Source organism: Bos javanicus, chromosome 17, assembly GCF_032452875.1.
Source record: "Bos javanicus breed banteng chromosome 17, ARS-OSU_banteng_1.0, whole genome shotgun sequence".
Lineage (NCBI taxonomy): Eukaryota > Metazoa > Chordata > Mammalia > Artiodactyla > Bovidae > Bos > Bos javanicus.
Genome location: NC_083884.1, coordinates 15,049,397 through 15,076,997, shown reverse-complemented (window position 1 = coordinate 15,076,997; position 27,601 = coordinate 15,049,397). Strand labels below are relative to the sequence as shown.

Genomic DNA, 27,601 nt, shown 5'->3' with positions numbered 1-27,601 from the left:
GAGCTGCATAGAAGCAGGCTACTGTCTTGCCCTTTATCTTTTGTCCCCGTTATAGCTTTTTTGTTGGTGGTTGTTTAACGGTCCTTCATTTATTCAGTATGTATTAACTGAATGTCCACTAGGGGCCAGGACTTGTTCTAGGTGTGGGATATTCAGCTGTGAACAGCACAGAAGTCCTCCTGCATTCGTGAAACTTACATTCTAGTGGATTGAAGTGGACGCTGAGCACAGAAATGTATAATGTGGCGACCCACCAGTGGTGCTAACTGCTGAGACTGAACGCTGTTCACTTGGTTCACGTGAGAAGCCTAAATCGTTGTGAGTCAGCTGTTGCCAAAAAGCCCCATTCCATCTTAGGCTGTGTCAACAGAGTGTACAACACAGAGGTGGTGTTTCCTTTGCTTTCTGATTGCCCCCCTGGACCTGGAGTGTTGCATTTACATTCTAGAAGGTCATTGGCAAACCTGAATTCTTTCAGGGGATGTCCCCAGGATAAGTCTTTTTTTTTTTTTAATTCAAGTATAATTGATTTACAGTGTTGTGTTAATTTCTATTGTACAGCAAAGTGACTCAGTTATACATATATATTTTTTTCTTCATATTCTTTTCCATTGTGGTTTATCACAGGCTATTGAATATAGTTCCCTGTGCTCCCAGAATAGCCTTTCAGTACTTGAAGAAAGCCATCATATCCCCCAGAGAGTGTTCTTTAGGCCAGACCTCCCCAGTTTTGTCAACAGTTTCTCAGATGGTATGATTTCTGTACTCTTAACCATCCTGGGCTTTCTCTAGATAATCAATTTCCTCTTGAAAAACTGCTCTCAGGGTTTACCTCCCTTCTCTAGATGTGGTTTAACTTGGGTGTCACCAAGTAGACTCTCTCCCCTTGATCTGGTTATTTAATTTTTGTAATGCAGCCATGGATTGAATTTGCTTTTCTTTTTAAACAACTGTGTTACTTCTGACTCTCACTGTTACAATACTGTTAAGTCTCCAGCCTTTCTTTTGGTACAACTGATATTATACTCAAATGCGGGGCTCTTATCTGTCTCTATGAAAATGTCATCTCATTGCTGTCCATTCAGTCTTCTACATTCAGATTCTTTGGAATATTATCTTTCATCTGACTTCGTGCCATCTACAAAATTGATAAGCATTGTCTCAGAGTTCTTCTAAGTGATTAATATAAGCATTCCGTTAAAAAAGAATAATGACACAAGGCCATTCCTTCAGGTTACAGCAGTTCAATAATTAATATTCTTTGAGGATGGTATTTCAAATAATTGTCACTACCCTTAACTATGATGGGCTTCCCAAGTGGCTCAGTAGTAAAGAATCTGCCTGCCAAGCAGGAGACACAGAAGACACGAGTTTGATCCCTGGGTCAGGAAGATCCCCTGGAGGAGGAAATGGCAATCTACTCCAGTATTCTTGCCTGGAAAATTCCATGGACAGAGAAGTCTGGAGGGCTGCAGTCCATGCGGTGGCATGACTGAGTGACTAAACAACAGCCCTTAACTATGTCATCCAGCTTACATATCCAGACCTTCATTTTATCCAGATCTTTTTGAAAAATGAAGAGACAGTTTCTTCATGGCATTTCTCTCTCATACCAGGCAGACTTACCAAAAAAACATATTAGGATAATTTGACATGACAATGGCAATACACTAAGCTACCACTATTCCCTTTTACCCCCGAGTCTTTAACATCTGTCTGTAGGATTGTATTTGAATTGATACCAGGCTTGCTTGTCTGTGCTTTAGTTTTTTTGTATGTGTCCTCATTTCTGGAGAATTGGAGAAGGCAATGGCACCCCACTCCAGTACTCTTGCCTGGAAAATCCCATAGACGGAGGAGCCTGGTAGGCTGCAGTCCATGGGGTCGAGAAGAGTCAGACATGACTGGGTGACTTCACTTTCACTTTCACTTTATTTCTGGAACCTCTGCCTTCATGTGTGGTGAGCTTGCCTGTAGCGACTCCCTTGGTTCCTAAGGATGAGATGTGGCCTCTGTTCCCTCTTTTCAGGATGGGCCACAGTTGCCAGTTTTAAGTCTCTCTCTTGATCAAATCTAGGACATTGGGGTCAAATGGAAGTTGAATAATTGAGCCTTCTGACTTTGGTGAAGGTTGTGTCATCTTTCCCAGAATGATGATGATGATGATGATGATGATTTTTTTAATCTTGCTTCTGATACAGCTTAAAAGAAAGTGGGAGGAGACGTGGTGGTGCCAGGGTTGCTGCTGCTCCTGGCTCTCCCTGGGGTCTCCTGGGCCCGCTTGGAGGGGCAGCTCTCACATGCAGTCTTAGTTCTCGTGCCCAAAGCATTATGACATGTTTATGGTTTGGTTTTTGATTCACAAGCTCCCTGTAAGATTATCATGTTTTCTTAAGAGGTTACCTTGTTTATAGGTTAGAAGAAAGGCAAACTTGACTTTACTGATCCTGGGAATATTTTTGTTTCCCAAACCATAAGGTATCCTGTTTTCTGGGAGTTTCTAGATTTTAGTGTAGAACATCTTAGTTGATTGGTGATTTTAGTCACTAAGTTGTGTCTGACCTTGTGATCCCATGGTCTGCAGCCTGCCAGGCTCCTCTGTCCATGGGATTTCCCAGGCGAGAATGCTGGAGTGGGTTGTCATTGCCTTCTCCAGAGAATCTTCCGGACCCAGGTATCGAACCTGGGTCTCCTGCTTGGCAGGCAGATTCTTTACCACTGAGCCACCTGGGAAGCCCTAGAACATTTTGGCTTCATTCAAATGCCCAGGAGCCTATCCACCTTGCTGGTCATGTGACTTTAAAGGGGAGAGTTACTGAGACTGTCCCTTGCCTCGTAGGGGACAGAGTGGGCCAGAGTATGGTTAAACACACCAAACTTGCCAAGTCACATGACTTTTAGTGGAGGGCTTGCCTTGACTGCAAGTACCAGAAATGCACTTGTGCTTATTGGAGGGTCGGTATGTTACGAGGATCAGTATACCATCTAAATTGATAGACTGAAGGTGTTTCACAGTTTTTTGTTGCCTTTCACAAGCTCCAGAGAAAAGACTATGTTCATCTGGACCACACCGGTGGGAATCTTATACTTTAGATTCACAGAGTATGTTTGGATTTTCCAGATTTGACTGTGTCAACTTTATCCTGAATATCATATTCCTTTCCTTTTGCCCATCACTGATTGTTAGTTGACTAAGAAAGTGGAAGTCACACTTTTGTTCAGAGCCCAAGACTATTCCAAGGTTCCTGTGGGCATCGTCTTCCATCAGACATTCAAAAGAGCCACCACAGCATAGCAGTCATGGCTTCGGTGAACACTGATCCTGGTTTGCACTGTGTCCTGGTACACAGGACTCAGAAATGCCTTGGTTTGGAAGAAAAATTGTATGGTTCCCTTGGATACCTCCCAGAGTATCCTAGAAAGCAGTGGTTCCCATGGTACAGTCACAGCTCTGACCTTTGGACCTTCCTTACTCACCTTTTCCCACAAAAAGACGCCAGGAAGAACTGAGCACCCAGCAGTTCTTGGAATACTGTTGGTTTCCCTGGAGGCGCATTTGGTCGTCTGTTCCTTTAGCAAGATGAAGCTGCTCTTCATGGCTGAGAAACAACTCTCATCATTTTGGTAGATGAAAAAACATCTTCTCAATGGAACTGAGTTTTTCTAGTTGAATTCATCTGTTTAAAAACTTGCCAGTTGAAAGCTCCTTGGTAAATCTGCTGATTAAATGAAGGTTTGATACCTCATGGGTCTTTGAAAGAATCCGTGGGCTTTTGCAAGCCATATCACGTCTTGCTACATCCAGAGCACTGACCACTGTTGATTTTCTGCCTCCTTCACTAGATGAAGGCAGGGAGGGACCAGGGCTTATCCATCCTGCCTGTAGCATTGATCATTCTGTGGGTTTGGATGAGAGGAAGAGAGAAATAGGGGGAGAAAGGGAGAAATCGAGGAAGAAAGGAAGAAATAAGCCCAGTTGCTTTCTGCTTCCCTTTTAGGAGGTGAAGCACCCAAACTTCCTGTCTAGGAATAGGAAAGGTAGTAACTATTTTAGGAAGTGGCTTCCCCAACTTTCTGAATATGACGATCATTTAGTTCCCCGAGTTTGTAACCCTACAACTCTAGCACTATTGACGGAGCTGGCCTAGATGATTCTTGGTTGGAGGGCTACCTGCCCGTGGTAGGTTGTTGAGGTAGCAGCATCCTTGGTGTCTACCCACTCGATGCCAGTAGCACACCGCAGTCCCAGCTGAAACAAATATCTGCAGACATTGCCAAACATCTGGTAGGGGGGCAAAATAGTCCCCTCTCTGCCCCACCTCCCCTCACCGAGAACCACTGCTCTATGGGAGCTCATGTCTAGGATAAATGCAGACCAGAGAAACCCAGCAAACAATAAAACTCTGGAATTGGAAGGGAACTTCGAAATCATAAAGCTTGTTTCCCTGCCTCTCCCCGTACCCCCCACCCCAACTCCAACACACACCACCATTTTGTACCTGAGAAAACTGTAGCCCAGGGCAATAGGTGAATAGAAAAAAAGAATACAAGTGTGAGAGATGATACTGATTTATACTGGAGGCTTATTTAAGATTGTTTACAGATTATGAAAGTGTATCTTCTTTCAGGCAACTCATAAGAAAACATAAGCTTATGGTAATAGATAAGAAAGCTGAATAAAGATTCATATCACAGAAAATGGAAAGGCTAGCATCACTCAAAAAATAACTTAAAGTATTTATGGAATATTTTTTAGATTAAAAAAAGAGCAGAGCAAACCCACTAGAATATGACTGGATTTCTGGCACAGCCCTGTGAAGCTGTATAGGATTCATATTAGACCATTTTAAGTGCATATATATAAAAAGAAGCAGAAGAATATTTAAAGTAACAGTAATTGGGCTTTTTCATAAAGTGAATTGCTTTTAGATCTAGATAAGCTAGACAGTGGTCTCCCCCAGGAGGTATTTCCACAGTAGGTTAAGTTGTGTTTTGTAAGGGCATTTTCTATCTTACTGAGAATTCTCACAGAAAGGCAAGAACACTGAATTAAGTGTTAGCTGCTGTGGTTATTTTAAGACTCATCTCAATAACCAAGAGGGTTCAGTTCTCACACTTTGTACCTTTTGACTACAAACAGCTTTAAAGAAGTTTATGTTGTACTTCATCAAAAATTATGGAGGATCGGCCGACTGAGACGCATGGGGACCGAAATTGGGCAATTCAGAGTTTCTCATGCGTGTAAGCCGCCTTTTGTTTCGATCCCTATCATTCTTGGTCTGTCTTTTTCAAGATTCTGCTGGAAGGACTGTCCTGAGTGAGGGCAGAAGAAGTGGCAGGATCCTGAGGCATGGGTCCACACCTTCCCTCCCGTCTGAGGTAGGGGGAAAAGCAAGTGACAGATGGCTGCCTGAACTTTTGGTTGAGAGTGTTATGTTTAGATTCCACCTGATTGCACTTTCTTGTGGTTTCGGTTTGCTTTAAGCATAATCCACGTCTGAACCCACGCAGCAGAAACTTTTCTGAAAAATCGTGGATAAATCCGTCTTTAAAGAATCAAAAAGCATCAGGAGAACCGGTTCGTGGAATTTATCCCAATGTTCTGGTTATCTGTGTCCTTGAAAAGACCCAGTGGTCCCAACCCTGTTCCAATGTATCTTTTTATATATGCCGGACTTGTAAAAAATCTTCTTAAATTGGCACCTCGATTCTTGATGAGAGAACTTCCAACCATGTAATATGTTGGGTCGTTTGTTGAAAACTCAGCACTGGAAACTTACCCTTCTGCTTTTAGCATTTGAAATCCTTGTCAGGGAGACATGTTTCTCAGAACAGATCTTTTGAGAGGCTGTAAAGCAGTTCTCCTGGCAAGAAGTCCTTTCTGAACTTTTTGGATCATTATACTATTATGCTGATTTATCTAAAACATGGATTCCAACTGTAGACTCCTGGCAGATATGCGCATGTCAGATGTCTTGGCACAGTTCTAGGGTAGAAGGGGACTTTCCCACTTCTTTATGTAATCCACACTGTCACATGTGGGAGTATTTGGTGAAATTTCTTCTGCTGAAATTCTTAGCTTTTCATACTGGACATGATGCTCCATGAGAACAGGCTCTGTGTATGCTTGTATACATTTAAATGAAATGGAAAAGAAAAATTAAATCCAAGAAAATGCCTTTAGTTTGCAGGGGTGATTATTTTTAGTCTGTGTTCATATGCTCCAAAAGCTCTCTTTTATTTTAAGTCAGGTGACTGGAACTTGGAACAGAACTTCCCATAGAAACAATAGGATAGTATGTGTGATGCTGAAGTTTCCAGACTAGCCCTCGAAGCTTAGTTAACCCATCATACGCTAACACGCTTTGCAGTAAAGGGACAGTGCTGTGCAGTGTATCAAAACACTGTTTAAATATAGAGCACAGACTTGTGGTTGTCAGGGGGAGGGGAAGTGGGGAAGCAAAGGATTGGGAGTTTGGGGATAACTGGTGCAAACTCTTCTATATAGAGTAGATAAACAGCAAAGTCCTAGTGTATACCACAGGGAACTATATTCAGTAGTTTGTAATAAACCATAATGGAAAGAAATATGGAAAAGAATATTGATGTATGTGTAACTTACTTTGCTTTAGAGCAGAAATTAACACAACTTTGTAGATCAGCTATACTTCAGTAAGATAAATTAAAAAAACAAATGCTGTTTAATGATTTTCAACCTCCAGCCTGTTTCAGTGCTAGACATTAAAACTGGGGAAAAAAAATTAATGTATAAGAATACGTTTATTTTCTTTCTTTTCAAAGGTAAGTTTTGAGGAAAGGTAGTTCTAAAGAGACTTGGCATGGTGGAAGAGCCCCAGGTGAACCTAAAGACCTTTTCCATAGCAGTCTGAACCTCTTAGAGCAGTAAGTGGGAGAAGGCAATGGCACCCCACTCCAGTACTCTTGCCTGGAAAATCCCATGGACGGAGGAGCCTGGTAGGCTGCAGTCCGTGGGGTCGCTAGGAGTCGGACACGACTGAGCGACTTCACTTTCACTTTTCACTTTCATGCACTGGAGAAGGAAATGGCAACCCACTCCAGTGTTCTTGCCTGGAGAATCCCAGGGACGGGGTAGCCTGGTGGGCTACCGTCTTTGGGGTCGCATAGAGTCGGACACAACTGAAGTGACTTAGCAGCAGCAGCAGCAGAGCAGTAAGTCAGCCTCTCGGACTTCGGTTTATTCAAATGTCGTGAAGTAGTTGTAGGCACCAGAAGGGATCAGAGCAGAAAGTGCCTAGGAAGGTGATTTGTAAACTGTACAGTTCTGTTAACATACAGAGACACAGTGTAAGTTTTGCTGTTCTTTACCTGTGAGAGTCCTGTGACCAGGCTGTTTCTTTTTCCTGACACCCTTGTATTGATAGCAACACTTCTGATGTTTAATGACGAATGAGATCCCAGATAGCTCACAGACACAAAAAGTAGACATTCTTTTAATTTCTTTGGGAGACAATAGCATTTGCTTTCTGAGACGTTTGGTTGGAATTTCCTAAGTAGTCACTCTCTCATGCTCTCAATTTTCTAGGCTTCAAACCGCTCCCGTTCTCTCCTTGTCTGAGTATGTCTTTCTTAATCACCTTCTCAAGTTTCAGGTTACATAGCCGAGCTCCCACTCCAGGCTGGCCTCCCAGTGGCCCTGGCCTCTCTGTGACCCGTGCCTCTGGACTCAGACCAGCTCTGCAGTGTCGGCAGCCCCTGCAGCTGACCAGCTTGTGCGAGGGGCCCCCTTCTGCTCAAAGCTTCGCTGGACACCAAACAGGGGTGGCCTGTCCAGAGGGACCACAGCCTGGAGAATGTATTTTTAATGGTACAAACCTGGTCCTAGACTCTGATGCTAGAGGTAAAACTCCAAGTGCTGTGGGCCTCATCCCCCACCCAAGGAGCTTTTCTGGGGGAAGTGGTATTAGGAAAGGAAATGGGGGCTCAGTGGCCCTTGCAAAGCCCGTCTTTCCTATTCCCCACCTGATTCACTGGGCCAGGTCAGGTGGAGCTATTTGTAATGTGTAAAAGTCACAGTACCCCACCAAAGAGGCACATTAAAAGGGGCTTAGTAAAATATTGTTATTCGTGTCAAAGTTATAAATTTCAGACCTACACAGAATAACATCTAATGTTGGAAGCAGTCATAGAGATCAGGAGCAGAGAAACCTTGAGCTGAACAAGTAAACCTATGTACGGGTGTTTCATGGCTTCAGATCTTGAGCCCTTTCAAAGGATGTCCTTAAGGCACTACATCTGGGTCTCCCTGGGTAGGGAAGATCCCCTAGAGAAGGGCATGGCAACCCACTCCAGTACTCTTGCCTAGAAAATCCCATGGACAGAGGAGCCATACGAGCTTCAGTCCATGGGGTCACAAAGGGTTGGACACAACTGAAACAACTTATTAGCACGCTCACACACCCTCTCTCTTCTCTGTGCAAGATTGGCACTCATGTGCCCAGCTGCTCGCTGAAATCCCAGCATCTGCCTAACAGTCTATAAAGATCAGAGATGAAGTAGCAGGTAGCCTACCATACCACCTCTGATTTCCTTCTCCCACTGTAGACAGAATTACTACTATTTATTAAGCAAAACAGCTTGTAGGAGCTGCAGAAACCAGACACATGACACAGTTTCTGCTCTTTTAGAGCTTGCAATGCTGTATTATCTCACATCAGTAAGGGAGCCCATTCTGGACCACGCAGCGTCACTGAATTGGATATTAGTGTTTCTCCTACTGATTCTAGTGAAAATTTAGAAAAGATCATTTACTTCTTGGGCCTTAGTTTTCTTATCCGTAAAGTGAGGATATCGAAATCTGAAGCCTTTATATCTGTACATTTTGTGAGTCACAGTCTCCTACTACTTTTAATCATCAATCTTTTGATCCCTTTTATTCTTTTCATTTCAAGAAACTCTTAGCTAAGATATAGATCTTAATTTATCTGCTGCTGTGTGATTGGCAACTTGAACTTTAGAGAACCACGGCTGGAAAAAGTGGGGAAATGTATAATGGTCCATTTCTTCCATTTTAAGGCAGAATAAAAAATAATTTGGATTACTGTACACCTCATTAGTAAAATAGAATATGCCTGCTTTTGAATATTCAGATTTAGAGCAGCGGTTCCCTGCCTTTTGGGCACCAGGGACCAGTTTCGTGGAGGACACTTTTTTCCACGGGTTGGGGGAGGGGGCTGGTTTGCAGATGGTACAAGGATGTTACATTTCTGGTGCACTTTATTTCTATTATTATGACATCAGCTCCGCCTCGGATCATCAGGCATTAGATCCTGGAGGTTGGGGACCCCTGACTTAGAGAATGTAAAAAAGTTTTTGGCTTTACAGAGGCATTTGATCACAGAATTCTTTTCCGTAGCGAGTTCCTCCAGTGTGTTTAAAATGTAATATGATTGGCAGAGGTTATGTGCACCAGAAATATCCAGTTCTGTACATTGATAATTTATTCTGCAGCAGTGCTGAGTATGTACACAGAAAATGTGCTTTCTGCTAATTAATTGGAATTTTCTGCAGTGTAAGAGGTTTTTTTTTTGGGGGGGCTGCTGTGTTCAACTTTTACTGCCCTTTTTTCCCCTCGGTGTTCTTCCTGATCGTCCAGGCAGCATTCATTTGTGAAACAATTAGCTAAAATCAGGGCGTTCACCTGTGGCTGTTGGTTGCCTCCCCCAGTTAAGGGATGAATCTGTGACTGAGGCAGGAGATGCCTTCTGTAGTGGCAGGAACACAGAGCAGGTAAAAACAGATTTAGGTTCAGATGCCAGCACTGCTTCTCACTAGCCTCATGCAGGATACTTAACCTCAGAATATGATTTTCATCTGTACAATGGGAATTACAATAACAATGCTGAGATCATAGGATATGTGTGTGCATGTGTGTGTGTGTGTGCTTGGTCACTCGGTCATGTCCAACTCTTTGCAACCCCACGGGCTGTAGCCTGCCAGGCTCCTCTGTCCGTGGGATTCTCCAGGCAAGAATACTGGAGTGGGTTGCCATTGCTTTCTCCTGGGGATCTTCACAACGCAGGGATCGAACCCGGGTCTCCTGCTTTGCAGGCAGGTTCTTTACCATCTGAGCCACTCATAGGATAGAAGAGAACTTTCCTCTTTTCTGAAGGGGCTGACATAAATTAGGGCCCTCCTGGAAGGTAGCTCTCTGCCTTTCCCCTCCAGCCCCTGGAGCAGCCAGAAAGTAGCAACACAGTTGCAGCCTGTGGAGTAGCAGTATCTGAGAGCTCAGCGGTCTCCAACCTTTTTGGCACCAGGGGCTGGTTTCGTGGAAGACACAATTTTTCCATAGACCAGGGAGGGGGAGGATAGTTTCGGGATGACTCAAACACTTTATGTTTATTGTGAACTTTATTATTATTACATTAACTCCACCTCAGATCATCAGCCATTCTTAGATCCCAGAGGTTGGGGATCCCTGGGAGGTCCAGAGGGCTGGAGGCACCAGCAGGATTTAGCACAGGGTAGCCTAGTGTCATGGTTAAGTCATTGGCCAACCAGAGCCTAAGGGCCTGAGTTCAACTGGACTAGCACTGTGATCTTCGGGAAAGTCACTCATCATTTCAGCGCCTCAGTTCTCAGATCTGTAAACTAAGGCTAGTAGCACTTATGTCAGAGAAATCTCATGTGCTAATTTGTGTGCGGTGCACACAACAGTTTCTGGTATGTTACAAGTCCATGCAGTCTATTACCATGAAAATCTTTTGTTGTTGTTCTTAGAGTGTCATGCAGACTTTAAAACCGTTGCATGAAATGACTGTAGGCTTTACAAAGAGAGCAGATTATTTTCCATCAAGGAGGAGCAGGGCTTGGCCAGCAACTTGCACAGCAGATAGATTTGCTCTTAGAAGTCTGCTCTGGTCTTTCATCTCTCTCTGCCTGTCCACTCTGTACAGCTTTTGTTATTAATGTGGAGCAGTTGAAGTCACTGACTTGGGTGCCGGCCAGGCCAGTGTTTCTGAGGGCGTATATTACTTTCCTGGGCTGGTCCTGAATAGGATAATGGATATCAGAGGTACGGCGAAGCTGTCCTTCTAGGCACGAAAGGTGCGTTTGCCATCTTCTTCGTAACTGATGCTGATGGACCAGAATCTTATGTAGTATCTTAGTATTCTTTTTTTTTTCCTCTCACCCTACAAACCTCTATCTCTTCTTTTAGTGGTCATTTTACTTGTTTTCAATTTAGACAGACTAACGCTGATTTTCTGTACATCTTTCTCCATTGTTGTTTTATGGTTGAAAATCTTCTCTTCAGTTTATTGAAGGCAGGTAAAAGTTCTCCATGAAGCCGTATATGTCTGGAGTGTGTGTATATATAAAGAGATGTGACTTTTGGGGACTGTTCAGTCTATATTGCCTTTTTCTTTCTCTGTAAGTAATGTAGCCCTGTGGGGAAAATATTCGTTGAAATAGTGAGTGAAAATGTGTTTTTCTCACATATCATGTTGCTCGAGAACACGCTTTTATTTTCTGTTCTGCTTTTGTGCTAGGGGCTTGGGAAACGATGTTTTTGTTGTTTTGGAAAGGCAATGGAATTTTATCAGACATTTTCCTGAGCCTCCCTACCTTCACTTTTCCTGAAATATTTCTCTCAAAGTCCTGTTTTCCTCTGTTAAGAGATTCCGTCATTTAAAAAGTACTGGAGCTTGCTTGGCCCAGGCCTTTCTGGTGATTCGTTGACTTTATAAAAGAAGAGACTGTGTCTGAGAAGCAGCACTTGAGGGATCATATGACCATTAGTGTGAAACTTGGGGCAATGATTTGTTAGCTGGAGCCATGACAGTCCTTTTTTTCTTTTCGTATCTACAAACAAATGTGTGTCTCTGGGCCCTGGTGGGTGTTGCGACTGGGGTGGGAGATAATGTCCTCCAGGGTTAGACTTGATTCTGACTTCTGTTCCCTAATTGTGGGGTTTTCTGTGGTTTTAGTAACTCCCATTGTGAAATAGAAACTGATTTCTAGTTGGTCTTAGTAATGGCTAAATTGTGACAGGCACGTATTTCTTTTTAGTCTCACAGTTGTTTTTCTGCTGTTTTCTCAATCTGTAAAGCAGTACTAGGGAATTTGAATTCCTGGAAATACTTTTCTTCCATAATGATATGTCACAGGTGTCTGAGTGCTATACACACTGCCTACTCCATTTTTAATGTCAATTTAGTGGAGATAAAACGTAGATAATAGCTGTGGATGTAATGAATCTGGTCTCTCTCCCCAGTGGCTTCCTATCTCCATATGTTATGGTGCCCCTCCGATCTTTCTGAAATGTTTACTGTTACAGCACTGAGATTTGGTCTTTCATATGGGAGTTTCTGAGATTTTTCTATATGGTCTGGGCATGAAATAACTTGCATAAGCCATATTCTGCATCTTTTTACAGAATGCAGTGAAAGGAGAAAGCTTTTAGTGTCATGTCATTCTTTATATAGTCCAACTCTTTTAAAAACATATTTTTATGATATGTAGGCAAATCTTGAAAATGCTCAGATGACAATAAAAATTACTTACAATTTTACCACTCAGAGAAAAACTGCTATGAAAATATTGAGGTATTTACTTCCAGACTAATTTTCTATGCTTATTTATATGGATAGGTAGTTATTCTTCTGCAAAATTGTCTGTAAACCTTTTTGAAACCTGCTTTTTTTAAAAAAAAACCAACAACAAAATATGTAAGAACTTTTTTCACATCCCAAAAATATTCTTTGAAAATGTGGTTTTAAATAGCTGCACAGTTTGTTTTCCATTGTAGTTTGTTTCTGAAAATACTTGTTAAAGATGTGCCAAAGAAAAAAGTGCATTAAAAAAGTAATTGAGAACATGTTAATTTTGTGCTTTACTCAAGATAAACATTTCTGTAACAAAACATTTTCTTTATGTAGTTCTTGGTATAGTAACAACTAATTATAGTACTTAACTTTTGATTAGCTATCCACAGCTGATTAAACAAGTGAAGTTTTTTAAAATGAACTTATTTTATTTTTTATAAAATCAGACTAGGGTCATCCCTAGCAGTCCAGTAGTTAAGACTCTACACTTCCATTGCAAGGGGCACAGGTTCGATACGTGGTCAGGGAACTAAGATCTCACGTATCACATGGTGAGACCAAAAAGAAAAAAAAATGAATTTTGAAATAGTTCTTCCTTTTAAACTTGAAAAGATTAAAATCTTTTTCACCTGAATTTCGGGTTCACCTACCATTGACTAGGCTGTAATTTGGGGGTGAACTTGACTTTCCCTGGGCCTCCTGGCTGCACAGGACCGGAAAGGCTGTACAGGCAGGGAAACAGAGCCAGATGGTCCCCATGATGGATGCCAAGCCCCCAGCAGAGACGGCTGCTCCACCCGATGGCTGCTCCACCCGACCGCAGGCTGCCTTTAGCCTGGGGTAGCAGGTGTCGAGACAGTTAACTTCTAATGGGCAGTGAAGGAGGAGGTGGCGGCCCCTGTGGCTGTCTCGTGACATCCGCAGTCTGACATTCTCAAACTATATGGGAGGAATCTGGGTAAGTCATGTAACCTCGTTTCATTCTGGCGTACTTGGCTTGTGGAGGGGAGTGGTGATGAACCCAAACGGAGCCGTCAGTCACCAGATCTTCACGGCACTTTTCAGTTTGAGTACTGAAGCCTGTAGTCACAGAGCCATCTCTAAAAATCACCCCGGATTTGACTACTATGACTTGTCCTGGACACGAGGGAGCTCCTGGTGGGAGCAAAAGAATGTGCCGGACAGTCATGTATCCCCGAGTTTATATATCTGTGCAGCTACTTAGGAGTAGTGTGGCTATGAGCATATATTGTAATCTCTCTGAGCCTTGTCTGTAAAAACTGATGAGAAGAAGAATTGCTTTCAAGATAAGTGAGCTTTGTATTTTATAAGTGCATGGCCCAGAGTAAGCTTTTGCTCAATATTGGTTCCCATGATGATGATACATGTGTGCTTTGATGATTGATAGATTTGTTCCGAGTCATCCAACCACTGTGTGGGTTCTTGATGGATGATTGATCATTCAGTAGCCCAGCCCTGCTGAATAACTTCTCTTTGTGCACTGAGCTAAACTTGACTATGCAAAGCTTTGTAAAGAGATGCCTCAAAATACAGTGACTTCAGTTAAAAGGTTGGGGGCTTTTTCCTTCTCTATCTCAAAACAGTCCACATGGTCCTTCCTGGAGGACTGGCAGGGAACCTCAACAGACAGATTCCTTCCGTCTTGTCTCTCTGCCGTTCTGTGGGAGTCCCCGTCTTCATAGTCGAGGTGACTCAGCCTGACCTCTTTTCAGCCCTGAGAAGGGACACGATGTAGATGTGGTACAGATCATTTTCACTCACATCCTATTGCCAAACTGTCACGCCACCACAGCTAGCTGTAAGAGAGGCTGGAAAATGCCATCTTTAGCAAGCCAGACACCCTGCGAAAACTTCTGGTACTGTAGAATGGGAGCTGGCCAACAATGGCCTGAGCATCAAGTCATCCAGCTACCAGTTATTGTAAATAAAATTGCGTAGGCTTATGGGTACCAAAGGGGATGGTGAAGGGTCCAGAGGAAGATTAGAAGTTTAGAATTAACGTACATTTATTGTTGTATATAGAACAGGTAAACAGCAAAGTCCTACTGGATAGCACAGAGAATTATATTCAGTATCCTATAGTAACCTATAATGGAAAAGAGTTTGAAAAAGAATATGTATACATATATGTATGTATGTATAAATTAATCACTTTACTGTACACTTGAAACTAATATAACATTGTATATACCTCAGTCTACCTAACTATACCTCAGTAAAAATCAATAAAAATTTGAAAACAAATTGTACAGGAACACAGCCACACCCATTCATTTATGAATTGTCAGCAGCTGCTTTCGTATTACCACGGAAGAGGTGAGGAGTTGTGAGAGAGATCTTAATTGCCTGCAAAGCCTGCTGCTAAGTCGCTTCAGTCATGTCCGACTCTGTGCGACCCCATAGACGGCAGCCCACCAGGCTCCCCCGTCCCTGGGATCCTCCAGGCACGAACACTGGAGTAGGTTGCCATTTCCTTCTCCAGTGCGTGAAAGTGAAAAGGGAAAGTGACAGTGCTCAGTCGTGTCTGACTCTTCACGACCCCATGGATTGCAGCCCACCAGGCTGCTCCATCCACGGGATTTTCCAGGCAAGAGTACTGGAGTGGGGTGCCATTGCCTTCTCCAGCCTGCAAAGCCTAAAGTATTTTAAAAATACTTTTGTTCATTTATTTTTGGCTGTGCTGGGTCTTTGTTGATGTGAGGGCTTTTCTCTAGTTGTGGTACGTGAGCCTCTCATTGCAGTGGCTTCTCTTGTTGCAGGGCTGGGCTCTAGGGCACTTGGGCTCAGTAGTGGTGTCGCATCGGGTTAGTTGCTCTGCAGTAGGTGGGATCTTCCCAGACCAGCGATGGAACCTGCAGTGGCAGGCAAATTCTTCACCACTGAGCCACCGAGGAAGCCCCAAGGCTAAAGTGCTGACTACCTGGTGCTTTCCAGGCGTTTGCTGACCTCCACTATAGAAAAGGGGGAAATGACTATTAGGGGAGCAACCTGCAGGCTCTGGTAAGCAGGTAAGTCACTGCCTTGGAGATGCAGAGTTAGGAGCTGAATCTTATGAAGACTGATGACCTTTGGGAGAGTGGGTGGGTAGTTGAAGAAGCAGTATTGGGAAAGCTCTAAGGAGCCTGGTGTGAAGGAGCCTGGTGTGAAGGAGCCTGGTGGAGGTGAAGGGGGTGAAGACAGGAGATGGCTTCCTGAAGTCAGCTTCCATCTTTAAAGCAGAGCCTTGTATCTCAAGTACCCTCTCTCCCTTCCTGCAGCCCACTCTTTTTTTTTTTTTTTCCCCACTTCACATGCAGCGTGTGGGATCTTAGTTCCTTGGCCAGGGATTGAACCTGTGCCCGCTGCATTGGAAGGCAGAGTCTTAACCACTCCTCTGTCTTGCACTTGATGCTTGCTGCATTCCCACTGCCGCTACCAGGTCGGCTCTTCTTTTCCCATAGTCTCTTCACTGGTTCCCCTGCACAGAACCTCAGCCTCCAAACATCCAAGGGAACGCCTTTCAATGTGGCTTTTATGTTCCTCCCCTTTAAAGGACTTCCAGGGGGTACCACTAGCTACTCAATACTGACCCAGCTCCTTGCTTGGTCACTCCAGATCGTTCCACTCTTTGGCCCTAGTCCTGATTTCCTATCCTGTTTTCCTTACAGCGTTACACACACTCTAGTGTCCAGCCTCACAGAAATACCTCGTGCCCAGTCTGCACTTGGCCATCTCCATGAATTTGCTCCCATTGTCATCATCTTTTAAAAAAGATTATTTATTTATTTGAGTCAGTTCTTAGTTGCAGCACTTGGGATCTTTACTTTCAGCATGTGGGATCTACTTCCCCAACCAGGGACTGAGCCTGAGTCCCCTGCGTTGGGAGTGCATTCTTAGCCACTGGGCCACCAAGGAAGTCCTGCTCCTGTGTTTCCTCAGCCTTACACTGTTGAAAGGCTGGCTTTGAGGATCAAGGCCGTGGTACGGGGTAGGCATGTTCACAGCTGGGCAGATGTAGGGGCTGTCTTCCTTTCGATGCTTTTCACATTTAAATTTCCTTTCCAGCTGGACCCTGTCTCCCACCCTAAGGAGAAGCTCTCCCTCCTCTAACGCTTCTAGCGCTTCCATGATCTCTCCCAGCATGGCATTTGCTACTTCTGTGCAGGATTAAGAGTCATCCCGTCTGTGTTTCTGGTCTCGCAGAAGCTGTCCGGTCTCTGAGCCAGGGTTCAGATTTACCTGAGCCCTACCGTTTCACTTTTACCTGGTAGGTGCCAGTCAGCATCCAGTGACGCTCTTTACAAGTGAATGCCTCTATAAAAGAGAGAACTGACTGGCCTGGAGGACTTTAGGTGCAAATGAAAATAGGGCTGTAATAATTCTGTGGAACGTAAGTGCCACTTAAGAGCTTCAAAACTCAGAGCAGTTTTTTTAGAGAAAGATCACTACATTGTGAAAGGGTTTTCTTCAGACCTGAAGTAGTATTTGAATGCGTTCTTTTTTTTTTTTTTTTTTTAAAGCTGAGCCATGTGGCTTGAGGGATCTTAGTTCCCCGACCAGGAATCAAACCCCGGCCCTTGACAGTGAAAGCCGGAGTCCTAACCACTGGACCACCAGAAACGTCCCAAGAGCTGATGCTTGAAGCACGTCTACAGATAGTGCTGATAGCCCCTGTGCTGGCGGGATGTTGGCAAGGATGGAAGGGAGGGGTCTGCCTTTCTTATCATCTATGCATTTTGCAGTTCTTAAAGGGTGAAACAACTTATTCTGTAATTTTTACTCAAGCTTAAGTTAGGATTAAAAAAACCACCCTCTGTCTCCTAACTTGCCTTGAACTTACTATTCCGTGTCTAGAGCCTGGCACAGTCATAAACAAACAGTAAGTCTTCAGTACGTACATGTTGAAGGAATAGATAAGTCGACTCTGGCACTTAATCGTAAGAGCTTTCTGGAAGAGGAAATGGATTCTAAAGCAAGATGATTGTTTCCAGGGGTGACATGGAAAGATAAAAGAGGCTTATCCTTCCAGTGCCCCTCCAGTCCTCACCCCGCCAACCTCCTCCAGTACACACGTCCCTGGCATGTCTTCTGGTTATAGGTTAAAGGTTTGTGAGGAATGAAGGTGTGTGGCCTTATTATTACTGAAAGGAACACTCCAGTGTTGGGTAAGGTTTTCATGGCCCCTTTCGTAATAAGCAAGATACTAAATTAGCCAATGGAGAAGGAAATGGCAACCCACTCCAGTGTTCTTGCCTGGAGAATTCCAGGGATGGAGGAGCTTTGTGGGCTGCCGTCTATGGGGTCGCACAGAGTCGGACACGACTGAAGTGACTTAGCAGCAAACATAGCCAAAGTGCATAAATTATGAATTTTTCCTTTGTGGGAGCACTGAGTGGAGGTACAGATCTGGGCTTTGTGGGTCAGATCCTAGAATTTTTGAAAGGAAATAAAGTTTAAACCAGAAGCCTCTTTCAACTTGGCCTTCTGTCTGATTCCGTTGAAGTTCAGTTCAGTTGCTCTGTCGTGTCCGACTCTTTGCGATCCCCCCATGAACTGCAGCATGCCAGGCCTTCCTGTCCAACACCAACTCCCGGAGTCTACCCAGACCCATGTCCATTGAGTCAGTGATGCCATCTAACCATCTCATCCTCTGTCATCCCCTTCTCCTCCTGCCCTTAATCTTACCCAGCATCAGAGTCTTTTCAAATGAGTCAGCTCTTCCCATCAGGTGGCCAAAGTATTGGAGTTTCAGCTTAAACATCAGTCCTTCCAATGAACACCCAGGACTGATTTCCTTTAGGATGGACTGGTTGGATCTCCTTGCTGTCCAAGGGACTCTCAAGAGTCTTCTTCAACACCACAGTTCAAAAGCATCAATTCTTCCGTGCTCAGCTTCAGGCGGGGGGCGGGTTTCTACAAATTTTAATCTTCAACAGACAATAAATTAACAGTATCTATGAGCACACCTGTATGCAAGTCAGGAGGCAACAGTTAGAACTGGACATGGAACAACAGACTGGTTCCAAATAGGAAAAGGAGTACGTCAAGGCTGTATATTGTCACCCTGCTTATTTAACTTATATGCAGAGTACATCATGAGAAACACTGGGCTAGAAGAAGCACAAGCTAGAATCAAAATTGCTGGGAGAAAAATCAATAACCTCAGATATGCAGATGACACCACCCTTATGGCAGAAAGTGAAGAGCTAAAAAGCCTTTTGATGAAAGTGAAAGAGGAGAGTGAAAAAGTTGGCTTGAAGCTCAACATTCAGAAAATGAAGATCATGGCATCTGGTCCCAATCACTTCATGGGAAATAGATGAGGAAACAGTGGAAACAGTGTCAGACTTTATTTTTGGGGGCTCCACAATCACTGCAGATGGTGACTGCAGCCATGAAATTAAAAGATGCTTACTCCTTGGAAGGAAAGTTATGACCAACCTAGATAACATATTCAAAAGCAGAGACATTAGTTTGCCAACAAAGATCCGTCTCGTCAAGCCTATGGTTTTTCCAGTGGTCATGTATGATGTGAGAGTTGGACTGTGAAGAAAGCTGAGCGCCAAAGAATTGATGCTTTTGAGCTGTGGTGTTGGAGAAGACTCTTGAGAGTCCCTTGGACTGCAAGGAGATCCAACCAGTCCATTCTGAAGGAGATCAGCCCTGGGATTTCTTTGGAAGGACTGATGGTGAAGCTGAAGTTCCAATACTTTGGCCACCTCATGTGAAGAGTTGACTCATTGGAAAAGACTCTGATGCTGGGAGGGATTGGGGGCAGGAGGAGAAGGGGACGACAGAGGACGAGATGGCTGGATGGCATCACTGACTCAATGGACGTGGGTCTGAGTGAACTCCGGGAGCTGGTGATGGACAGGGAGGCCTAGCGTGCTGCGATTCATGGGGTCGCAAAGAGTCGGACAAGACTGAGCGACTGAACTGAACTGATGAGCACCCCAAATATAACTGATACCCCTTCATTTTGAGATAACATATCTGTTCTGGCTATGTAAGAGATAACAGAGCAGAAAAATCTGAATCAGAGTGGGATGATTTACAAAATGATCTGTAGTGGACCCTGCAGTGTAGTGGGTGGGCATTTGCATCGAACAGACCTGCAGTTTTGAACGTTGCACCATGCTTTTGTCCTTGGAAGAAGCCACTTAGTCTTCCAAGTCTGTGTTTCTTCATCTGGAAACTGGGAACAGTGACTTTATTTACCTCAGAGGAAAATGTACTGCTATGTAGCGGTGCTGTGGCGACTGTGATAAAACCCATGCTGTTGGAACAAAGAGACCCCCAAATGCAGTGAATTAAAGAAGATTCAACTTTAGTTAGTGCATCCGGGCTTGCAAAGAAAGGCAGTCATGCTCCTTGCAGAAACTGTTCTGCCAGACCCAGGTTCCTTCTACCTTGTGACTCCATCCTCCCCTACATCATAGAGTCCATCTTCATGGTCAGAGCAAGGTAATTAGCACTTCTGTGTCCAAGCTTGGAGGGAGGGGAAAGAGTGTGGAGGTGCCATGCCCCATATGTTCAGGCCCAGCCCCAGAAAAGGTACAGACCCCTGGGGTCACTCTCCCTTTGAGAGAATTAAGTCAGCTGGCCACATCTGGCTGCCTGAGAGGCTGGAAGTGGAATTTCTCACTGGGTGGCATGGATCCAGACATTCATAATAGAAGGATGGAGAAACATACCTGGGGGAGCATGGCTTAATCAATGCAACCATTATTTATTTATTGAAAAATAATTGGGTTGGCCAAAAATTTGTTCGGGTTTTCCTATACGATGTTAAAACCTGAAGGAACTTTATAACTTCTCAAAGAAGGGTTTCAATATCCTTGCTCTAGGGGAAGAGGAGTGAAAAAGCTGTTGCAGCACAGAATTTGTGTGTCCCCTGAGAGGTTAGGCCTAATGGGATTCCCTGGTGGCTCAGTAAAGAATCTGCCTGCAATGCAGGAGTCAATCCCTGGGTCAGGAAGATGCCCTGGAGAAGGAAATGGCAACCCCCTCCAGTATTCTTGCTTGGGAAATCCCGTGGACAGAGGAGCCTGACTGGTTTCAGTCCGTGGGGTCGCCAAAGTTGGACACCACTTAGCAACTAAACCACCACCAAGAGGGTGAAGGAAGGGATCCTTTAAACCACAAATCTAGGTGAGCCTAGAGGGAGTGGGAGGGGTGGGAAGAAAGATGCAGAAGGGGTAGAGATATGCTGAAAGGGAGGGAAGGCTGATTAGCTATACTCATCTTGAAAGGCCCGCTCTGTAAATTAAACTTAACCCCTTAGCTTACTAGGCGAGAACAAAGGACAGTAGCTTCTAGAGAAACTTTTTCTAGGAGCAAGAAGTTATTTCAAAGCACAGAAAAGAACACAGAGAAAAGAGTTGCACAGAGAAGCCTTATTCATCTTGAGTTTTCTCTTTCAAAGATATACTTTGTGTTCCTGTGTCCATGGGATTCTGCAGGCAAGAACACTGGAGTGGGTGGCCATGCCTTTTCCAGGGGATCTTCCCGATCCAGACCCAGGGATCAAACCCAGGTCTCCTCCACTACAGGCAGTTCTTTACCATCTGAGCCACCAGGAAAGCCCTTGTGCTAAAGGAAAAAATCACATAAATATTCTCTGAGGTTATCTCTAACTTGTCACTCTTGCCAAAGAAAAGACAGAGTTGAAATACAGGAGTTTCTGCATTTTAAAGAAATAATTCAAACCAAATTCAAAGTAATTCAAAGTCCGTACCATTTTCTAGATTCTACATATATGCAGTAACATGCGATTTTTTTTTTTCTCTTTCTGACTCACTCTGTATGACAGTCTCTAGGTCCACCCACGTCTCTCTGTTGTAAAGCAACTATTTTGTTATTGTTTAGTCACTAAGTTGTGTCCAACCCTTTGCAATCCTAGGGACTGTAGCCCACCAGGGTCCTCTGTCCATGGCATTTCCCAGGCAAGAATACTGGATCGGGTCGCCATTCCCTTCTCCATGGGGTCTTCCCGACCCAGGGACTGAATCTGTCTCTCAGATTCTTTGCCACCAAGGCACCGGGGATGCCTACTATGCTCCAATTAAAAAAAATAAATAAATAAAAGTGCTTAAGGGAAAAGAAATGAACTACTAAGTAAGCAACTCTTGTCAACAGAAGAAATGTACAGATTCTTGAAGACGGCTGAGTCAAGTTGAGAGTAAAGATCTCGTATTAGAGCAAATGTTTTTAAATGCTTAGAAAAATGATCTCCACGTTCTTTTATTCTTGTGCATTTAGCAGTTGTTAAGAAACAATGAGAAGGAATGAAATAATGGCCCCAAGTCTCTCCATAATATTTTTAAAAACCTACAATTTTAGACTTGACAAATAACTTACTCTAGACTCTTTTGTACTCAAGTAATGCTCGTATGTGAGTTGGCATTGGTTTTTGTTTTTATAAGTAACCCTTTGCCTAACCACTGAAAATAGCTGAGTTTATTTTAAGCCAATGGTCCAAAGTTGATAGCAAAGAAAGTAGAAGTGAGACTGCTTCTCAGTTTTTATTTTTCCCCCACCAAAGTGACAAAAACAAATAACAGCTTATACCCGGAACCAAATTTCACGTGTTTACTTCTAAGGAAGTAACTTTTCTCTGAGGTGGGATTTTGTAGATTGCCCTGTTTGACCTGACTTGGAGAGTCAAAAAAAGGGCTTAAATTCTTAGTTTCTGATTTCATTTAGCAAAATGATTACTGACTGTCGAAACAGAGCTTTTGTTTTTTAATTAATTTATTTATTTTAATTGGAGGATAATTCCTTTATATTATTGTAGTGGTTTTTTGCCATACATCAACATGAATCAGTGCACATGTGAACAAAAAAAAAATTTAGAACTTTTGTTTTTTAAAGGAAAATTAAGTTGTACTGAAATATATGGAGCCTATAAATCTTATTTCAAGAATTCTGAAATCTTAAGAGGGTGGTAGGTAATGATGACGTGTTAATATTTTATGTGAGTAGGATCTTGCCGGAGGCCCAGGAAGAATTCCGATAGACGAAGTTCAGATTCTCAACAATTTCCAAATTCCTCAGGGGACTTGAGCTAGGAGTTAATTAGCTGCCCTTCTTTAATCTCTGACATTGAAAATAATGAATATCTTGATAATTCAACAGTGAACTAGGATGAAAGACTTTGAAAAAGAAGGCGTTTTTTAATATGCGGATGCCGGGGACTTCCTTGGAGGTCCAGTGGTTAAGACTCCACACTTCCAACTCTGGGGGTAGAGGTTCGATCCCTGGTCAGGGAACTAAGAATTCAACCTGCCATGTGCTACGGCCAAAAATAAATGCAGATGCTATTGTTGGGTGTCAGGAAGCAGATTACAATAGTAGTTTTGTCCAACAGATAATGATAGGGATATCCAGAGTTTTCTACTTGTGAAATCCTAGGTTGCTGAGGCTCACTTAGGTTTTTTTTTTAGTGAATTCCCATCAGTGATAGCTGTACATTCATGTCCATAAGCTCTATGTCCTTCCATGTGTTCATAAACCCCCTACAATTCTTTGATTCTGATGTTTTTTTACATTTTCTTTCTTTTCAAATTGAACTATAGTTGCTGTACCATATTATGTAAGTTATAAGTGTACAGTATAGTGACTCATAAGTTTTAAAGGGTATGCTCCAGTTATAGTTATTATAAAATGTTGGATATATTCCTTGTTTTGTACAGTATATCTTTGTAGCTTATTTTGTACTCATAATTTGTACTTGTTAATCCTATACCCCTATATTGTCACTCCCCCTTCTCTCCCTACTGGTAACCACTAGTTTCTTCCCTGTGAGTCTGCTTTTTTGGTATATTCACTAGTTCATTGTGTATAAGTGATATCATACAGTATTTTTCTTTCTCTGTCTGATTTATTTCTGTTGGCATGATACCCTCCAAATCCATCCATGGTGCTGCAAATGGCAAAATTTTATTCTTTTTTTAATGGCTGAGTAGTATTCCATTGTATATACCACATCTGCTTTATCTGTTCATCTGTTGATGGACAGTTAGGTTGCTTTGAAGATGTTTGCATTTTTTTTTTCCTTTACTGTTTTACAGTCCATGGGGTTGAAAAGAGTGGGATATGACTGAGTGACTAACACTTTCACTTTCACTTACTGTTTTAATGGCATCCCATCATCAGTAGCTATTGGACATTCATGGACTAAAGATTATGAGCTACCTGTCTAAAACCTTTCACCTTTGCTTCTATCTAAATTTGTCTAAATGAAAAGTAGAGACTCATCTGAATTGATAAAGTCATATCGCAGGGGTCAGCAAACTCTAGCCTGTAGGTCTGATTGGCTTCTTAACATCTGTGTGTTACTCACTCTTTTGTGTCTAACTCTTTGCGACCTAATAGACTGTAGCCCGCCAGTGTATTCCTCTGTTCATGGAATTCTCCAGGCACGAATACCAGGGTGAGTTGCCATTTGCTTCTCCAGGGGATCTTTCCAACCCAGGGATGAAACCTGGGTCTCCTGCATTGCAGGTGGTTTCTCTACTGTCTCAGCCACCAAAGAAAACTTTTACATTTTTTAAAAAATTGTAAAAAAATAAAAAGAAGTAGAATATGAGACAAAACCATGTGTAGCCTGCAGTGCCTAAAATATCTGCTACCTGACCCGTTACAAAAAAGTTTGCTGCCTCCTGTATCATGTTAAGTGGTAAGGTACAGACTCTGGGGGTCAGGGGAACATTGGTTCAAACCCTGGCTTTACCATTTACAGCAAGTTAATTTCTCTGTGATGTGTTTTCTCTTCTATAAATGGGAATCGTTACAGTGCCAACCTTACAGGGTTGTGGTGAGAACTGTGTTAATGTTTAGTGTTTAGTACAGTGCCTGGGGCTTCCCGAGTAGCTTGGCCGTAAAGAAACTGCCTGCAATGCAGGAGACCCGGGTTCGATCCCTGGGTCAGGAAGATCCCTGGGGAAGGGAATGGCAACCCACTCCAGTATACTTGCCTGGAGAATTCCATGGACAGAGGAGCCTGGAGGGCTACAGTTCATGGGGTCGCTGAGAGTTGAACACATGACTGAGCAACTAACACACACACACACACACACACACACACACACACACACACACAAACAACACACAGTGCCTAGTACTTAGTACCCAATAAATGTCAATGATTATTATTACTGTTGTGGTGGGAACAGTCTTCGAGAGCTCAGCTAGACTAGCCTTTGCTTTCAGCTGGTGAACGAGCAAATTATCCAAGACCATTTTCAGCTTAAGATCCATTTTATTTCTAACAGTGCTGACTTAACTGAAAAAAGACATCAAGACAGACCCATGCTCAGACGTAAAAAAAAAAAATGCTTAAAAGCATAAAAGGAAATAATAAAGATACCTTCTTTAAGGTTCTTAAGAACATTAAACGTGTCACTTTAAAACAAAGCAAACAGACTTTCTTCGACGTTACTTATGACAAGCACGAGAAGAACTAAAGTGGAAATGCGAGCAATCAGAGAGAGGATAATGGTTAGAGAAAAAAAGAGGAAGCAAGAACACACCAGGCTGTCAGCAGAAGAAGAGAAAGACCAAGTCAGAAGGAAGGCTGGCGGGCTTTCTTCTGGGTGACCAGTGTTACTGTGTCTCCTTCCCTTGCGAGCCCACCTTCCTTACTCTGTGAGTCCAGTTTAATTGCTCCCATTTGAAGGAAAGCCTGTCGCCTGTGTTTGATCATTTTCCTCTGCAGAAATAAATTTTCAGCCTCGAGTCAAGGACTATTCACAAAACACACATTGTATGTAAGGTATGCTCCCTCAGAAAACTTGTCACATATATATATGCAAAATCATCACATTTTGAATATTTATGACGCCAAGTAGTTTTACTGCCTTTAGCCACTTGCCTTCATCACCGTTATTCTTATTCTTAACATTTGTTGCATTTCTGAATACTTTTCTTCATCCTCTCTGCTGCTGCTACTGCTGCTAAGTCACTTCAGTCGTGTCTGACTCTGTGCGACCCCATAGACGGCAGCCCACCAGGCTCCCCGTCCCTGGGATTCTCCAGGCAAGAACACTGGAGTGGGTTGCCATTTCCTTCTCCAATGCATGAAAGTGAAAAATGAAAGTGAAGTCGCTCAGTTGTGTCCGACTCTTATTGACCCCATGGACTGGAGCCTACCAGGCTCCTCCGTCCATGGGATTTTCCAGGTAGGAGTACTGGAGTGGGGTGCCATTGCCTTCTCCTCTCTAGTGCCCCTTGATTCACTCCCAAGTTGGGGAAGAACGAACTTAGTTACTTACAGAAAGTAGAAAGTGTTAAAAGAAACACACCAAAAAAATGATTGAAGTAAAATTCATTCTTTTTCCTTCTGTTTTACTCGGGTTGTTTATTCCGTTTGTGGATATTGCACCAGAGAGATGAGTGGTCCAGGATTGGTATTTGATGATGTCAGGGGACTAGAGTAATGGCCTCGCACAGAGATAACACAGTGAAGCCTTGCATTGATTATTACCTCATCTTATTAGCTGATGGAGAACTTTGAAAAGACAAGACTGCAGAGCTTTTCAAGAGTGCAGCTTCCAGGATCTGATCCTGAGAGCTTGATCATCGTCACTGCCCAGTGGGACTGTATTAGGAATAGGGGTGGCTTCCTGTACTAAACTACGTTTTATGGGAGAGCTATAATCACCTCCCGCCTCGCCTTCAGATTGTTCAGATAACGTTATCACTTTCAGATTGACTTTGGTTTTCCTTCCTAGCAGTTACAGAATTAAAATCAGTCCTGCTCATTTACTTGGGTTTCTCTTCCTCTGCTAGAAGTTACATTTGCTGAGGTAGGTGAATTTTTGTTTTTTTGTGTTACTTTGGGTTTTTTGGCCAAGCCGCATGGCATGCATATGAAGGATCCTAGTTCCCTGACCAGGGATGAAACCTGTGCCTCCTGCAGTGGAAGTTCAGAGTCTTAACCCCTGCACCACCAGGGAAGTCCCAGTTTTTGTTTTGTAAACTACTAAACGTTTCTCTAGGAGCCAAAATAGTGGTACCTGAAGTTGCTCAGTAAATATTTTTAGATGAGTGAATGAATAAATAGATTAAATACAGTTATTTGTCATTTCCACTGAAATATCCTCCCCAGACACATGTAGGTTGTCAGCTGGTGTCATTCTAGCCGTTTTTGTGCTGAGAAGGATATTTTAAGAATACTTTAAATTTTGAATGAATTCTGTTTTAAACCCATGAACAGTTGAGCACATAAAAGAAACAACATGAAATCTATGTTTTCATGGGTTAATAATATTGTAACAGCTTCAGTCGCTCAGTCATGTCCAACTCTTGTGACCCCATGCACTGCAGCCCACCAGGCTCCTCTGTCCATGGAATTCTCCAGGCAAGAATACTGGAGTGGGTTGCCATTGCCTTCTCTAGGGGATCTTCCTGACCCAGGGATCAAACCCGGGTCTCCTGCATTGCAGGCAGTTTCTTTACTGTCTGAGCCGCCAGGGAAGCCCAAATAATATTATAAATGGTAAAGTGTAAGATTGCTAGATACCCATAACTCAGGCAGTTAAAGCCTTTAGTTGTCACTAAAAATGTTTGAGAGAGGTTTTAAAATACAGTTGGGCCTTGGTATCTGAGGGGGAGGGGTTCAGGACCCACCTCGAATACCACAATCCATGGATGCTCAAGTTCTTTATATAAAATGGCTTATTGCACATCCTCCTATAGACTTTTTTTTTTTTGTATTTATTTAATTTTTGGCTGTGCTGTGTCTTCGTGGCTTTCACGAGGGCTTGCTCTGGTTGCAGCAAGCAGCAGCTGCTCTTTGTTTCGGAGCTTGGGCTTCTCATTGCAGTGGCTTCTCTCATTGTGGAGCACAGGCTTCAGTAGTCGTGGCTCCAGGGCCCTAGAGTGCAGGCTCAGTAGTCGTGGCACATGGACTTAGCTGCCCCACACCGAGTGGAATCCCATCCCAGGATGGCACCCGTGTCCCCAGCATTGGCAGGCAGGTTCTTATCCACGGTGCCACCAGGGAAGTCCCC

At 43.3% G+C, this 27,601-nt stretch overlaps 1 protein-coding gene across 6 annotated transcripts in view; it reads left to right on the top strand.

Annotated features, from left to right (window-relative positions):
* The window catches only part of GAB1 (GRB2 associated binding protein 1), a 127,384-nt gene that overhangs the window by 39,600 nt on the left and 60,183 nt on the right, over positions 1-27,601 (top strand). The window contains exon 1 of one of the 6 annotated variants that reach the window (XM_061384104.1): positions 1,889-5,379. The exons of 4 other annotated variants lie outside the window; for them this stretch is intronic. In XM_061384104.1, coding sequence (XP_061240088.1) covers positions 5,236-5,379 — 144 coding nt within the window. In that variant the 5' untranslated portion in view covers positions 1,889-5,235. Of the gene's footprint in view, positions 1-1,888; positions 5,380-27,601 lie in introns of those variants that run through there. One more of the 6 variants, XM_061384106.1, reaches the window with a different exon arrangement.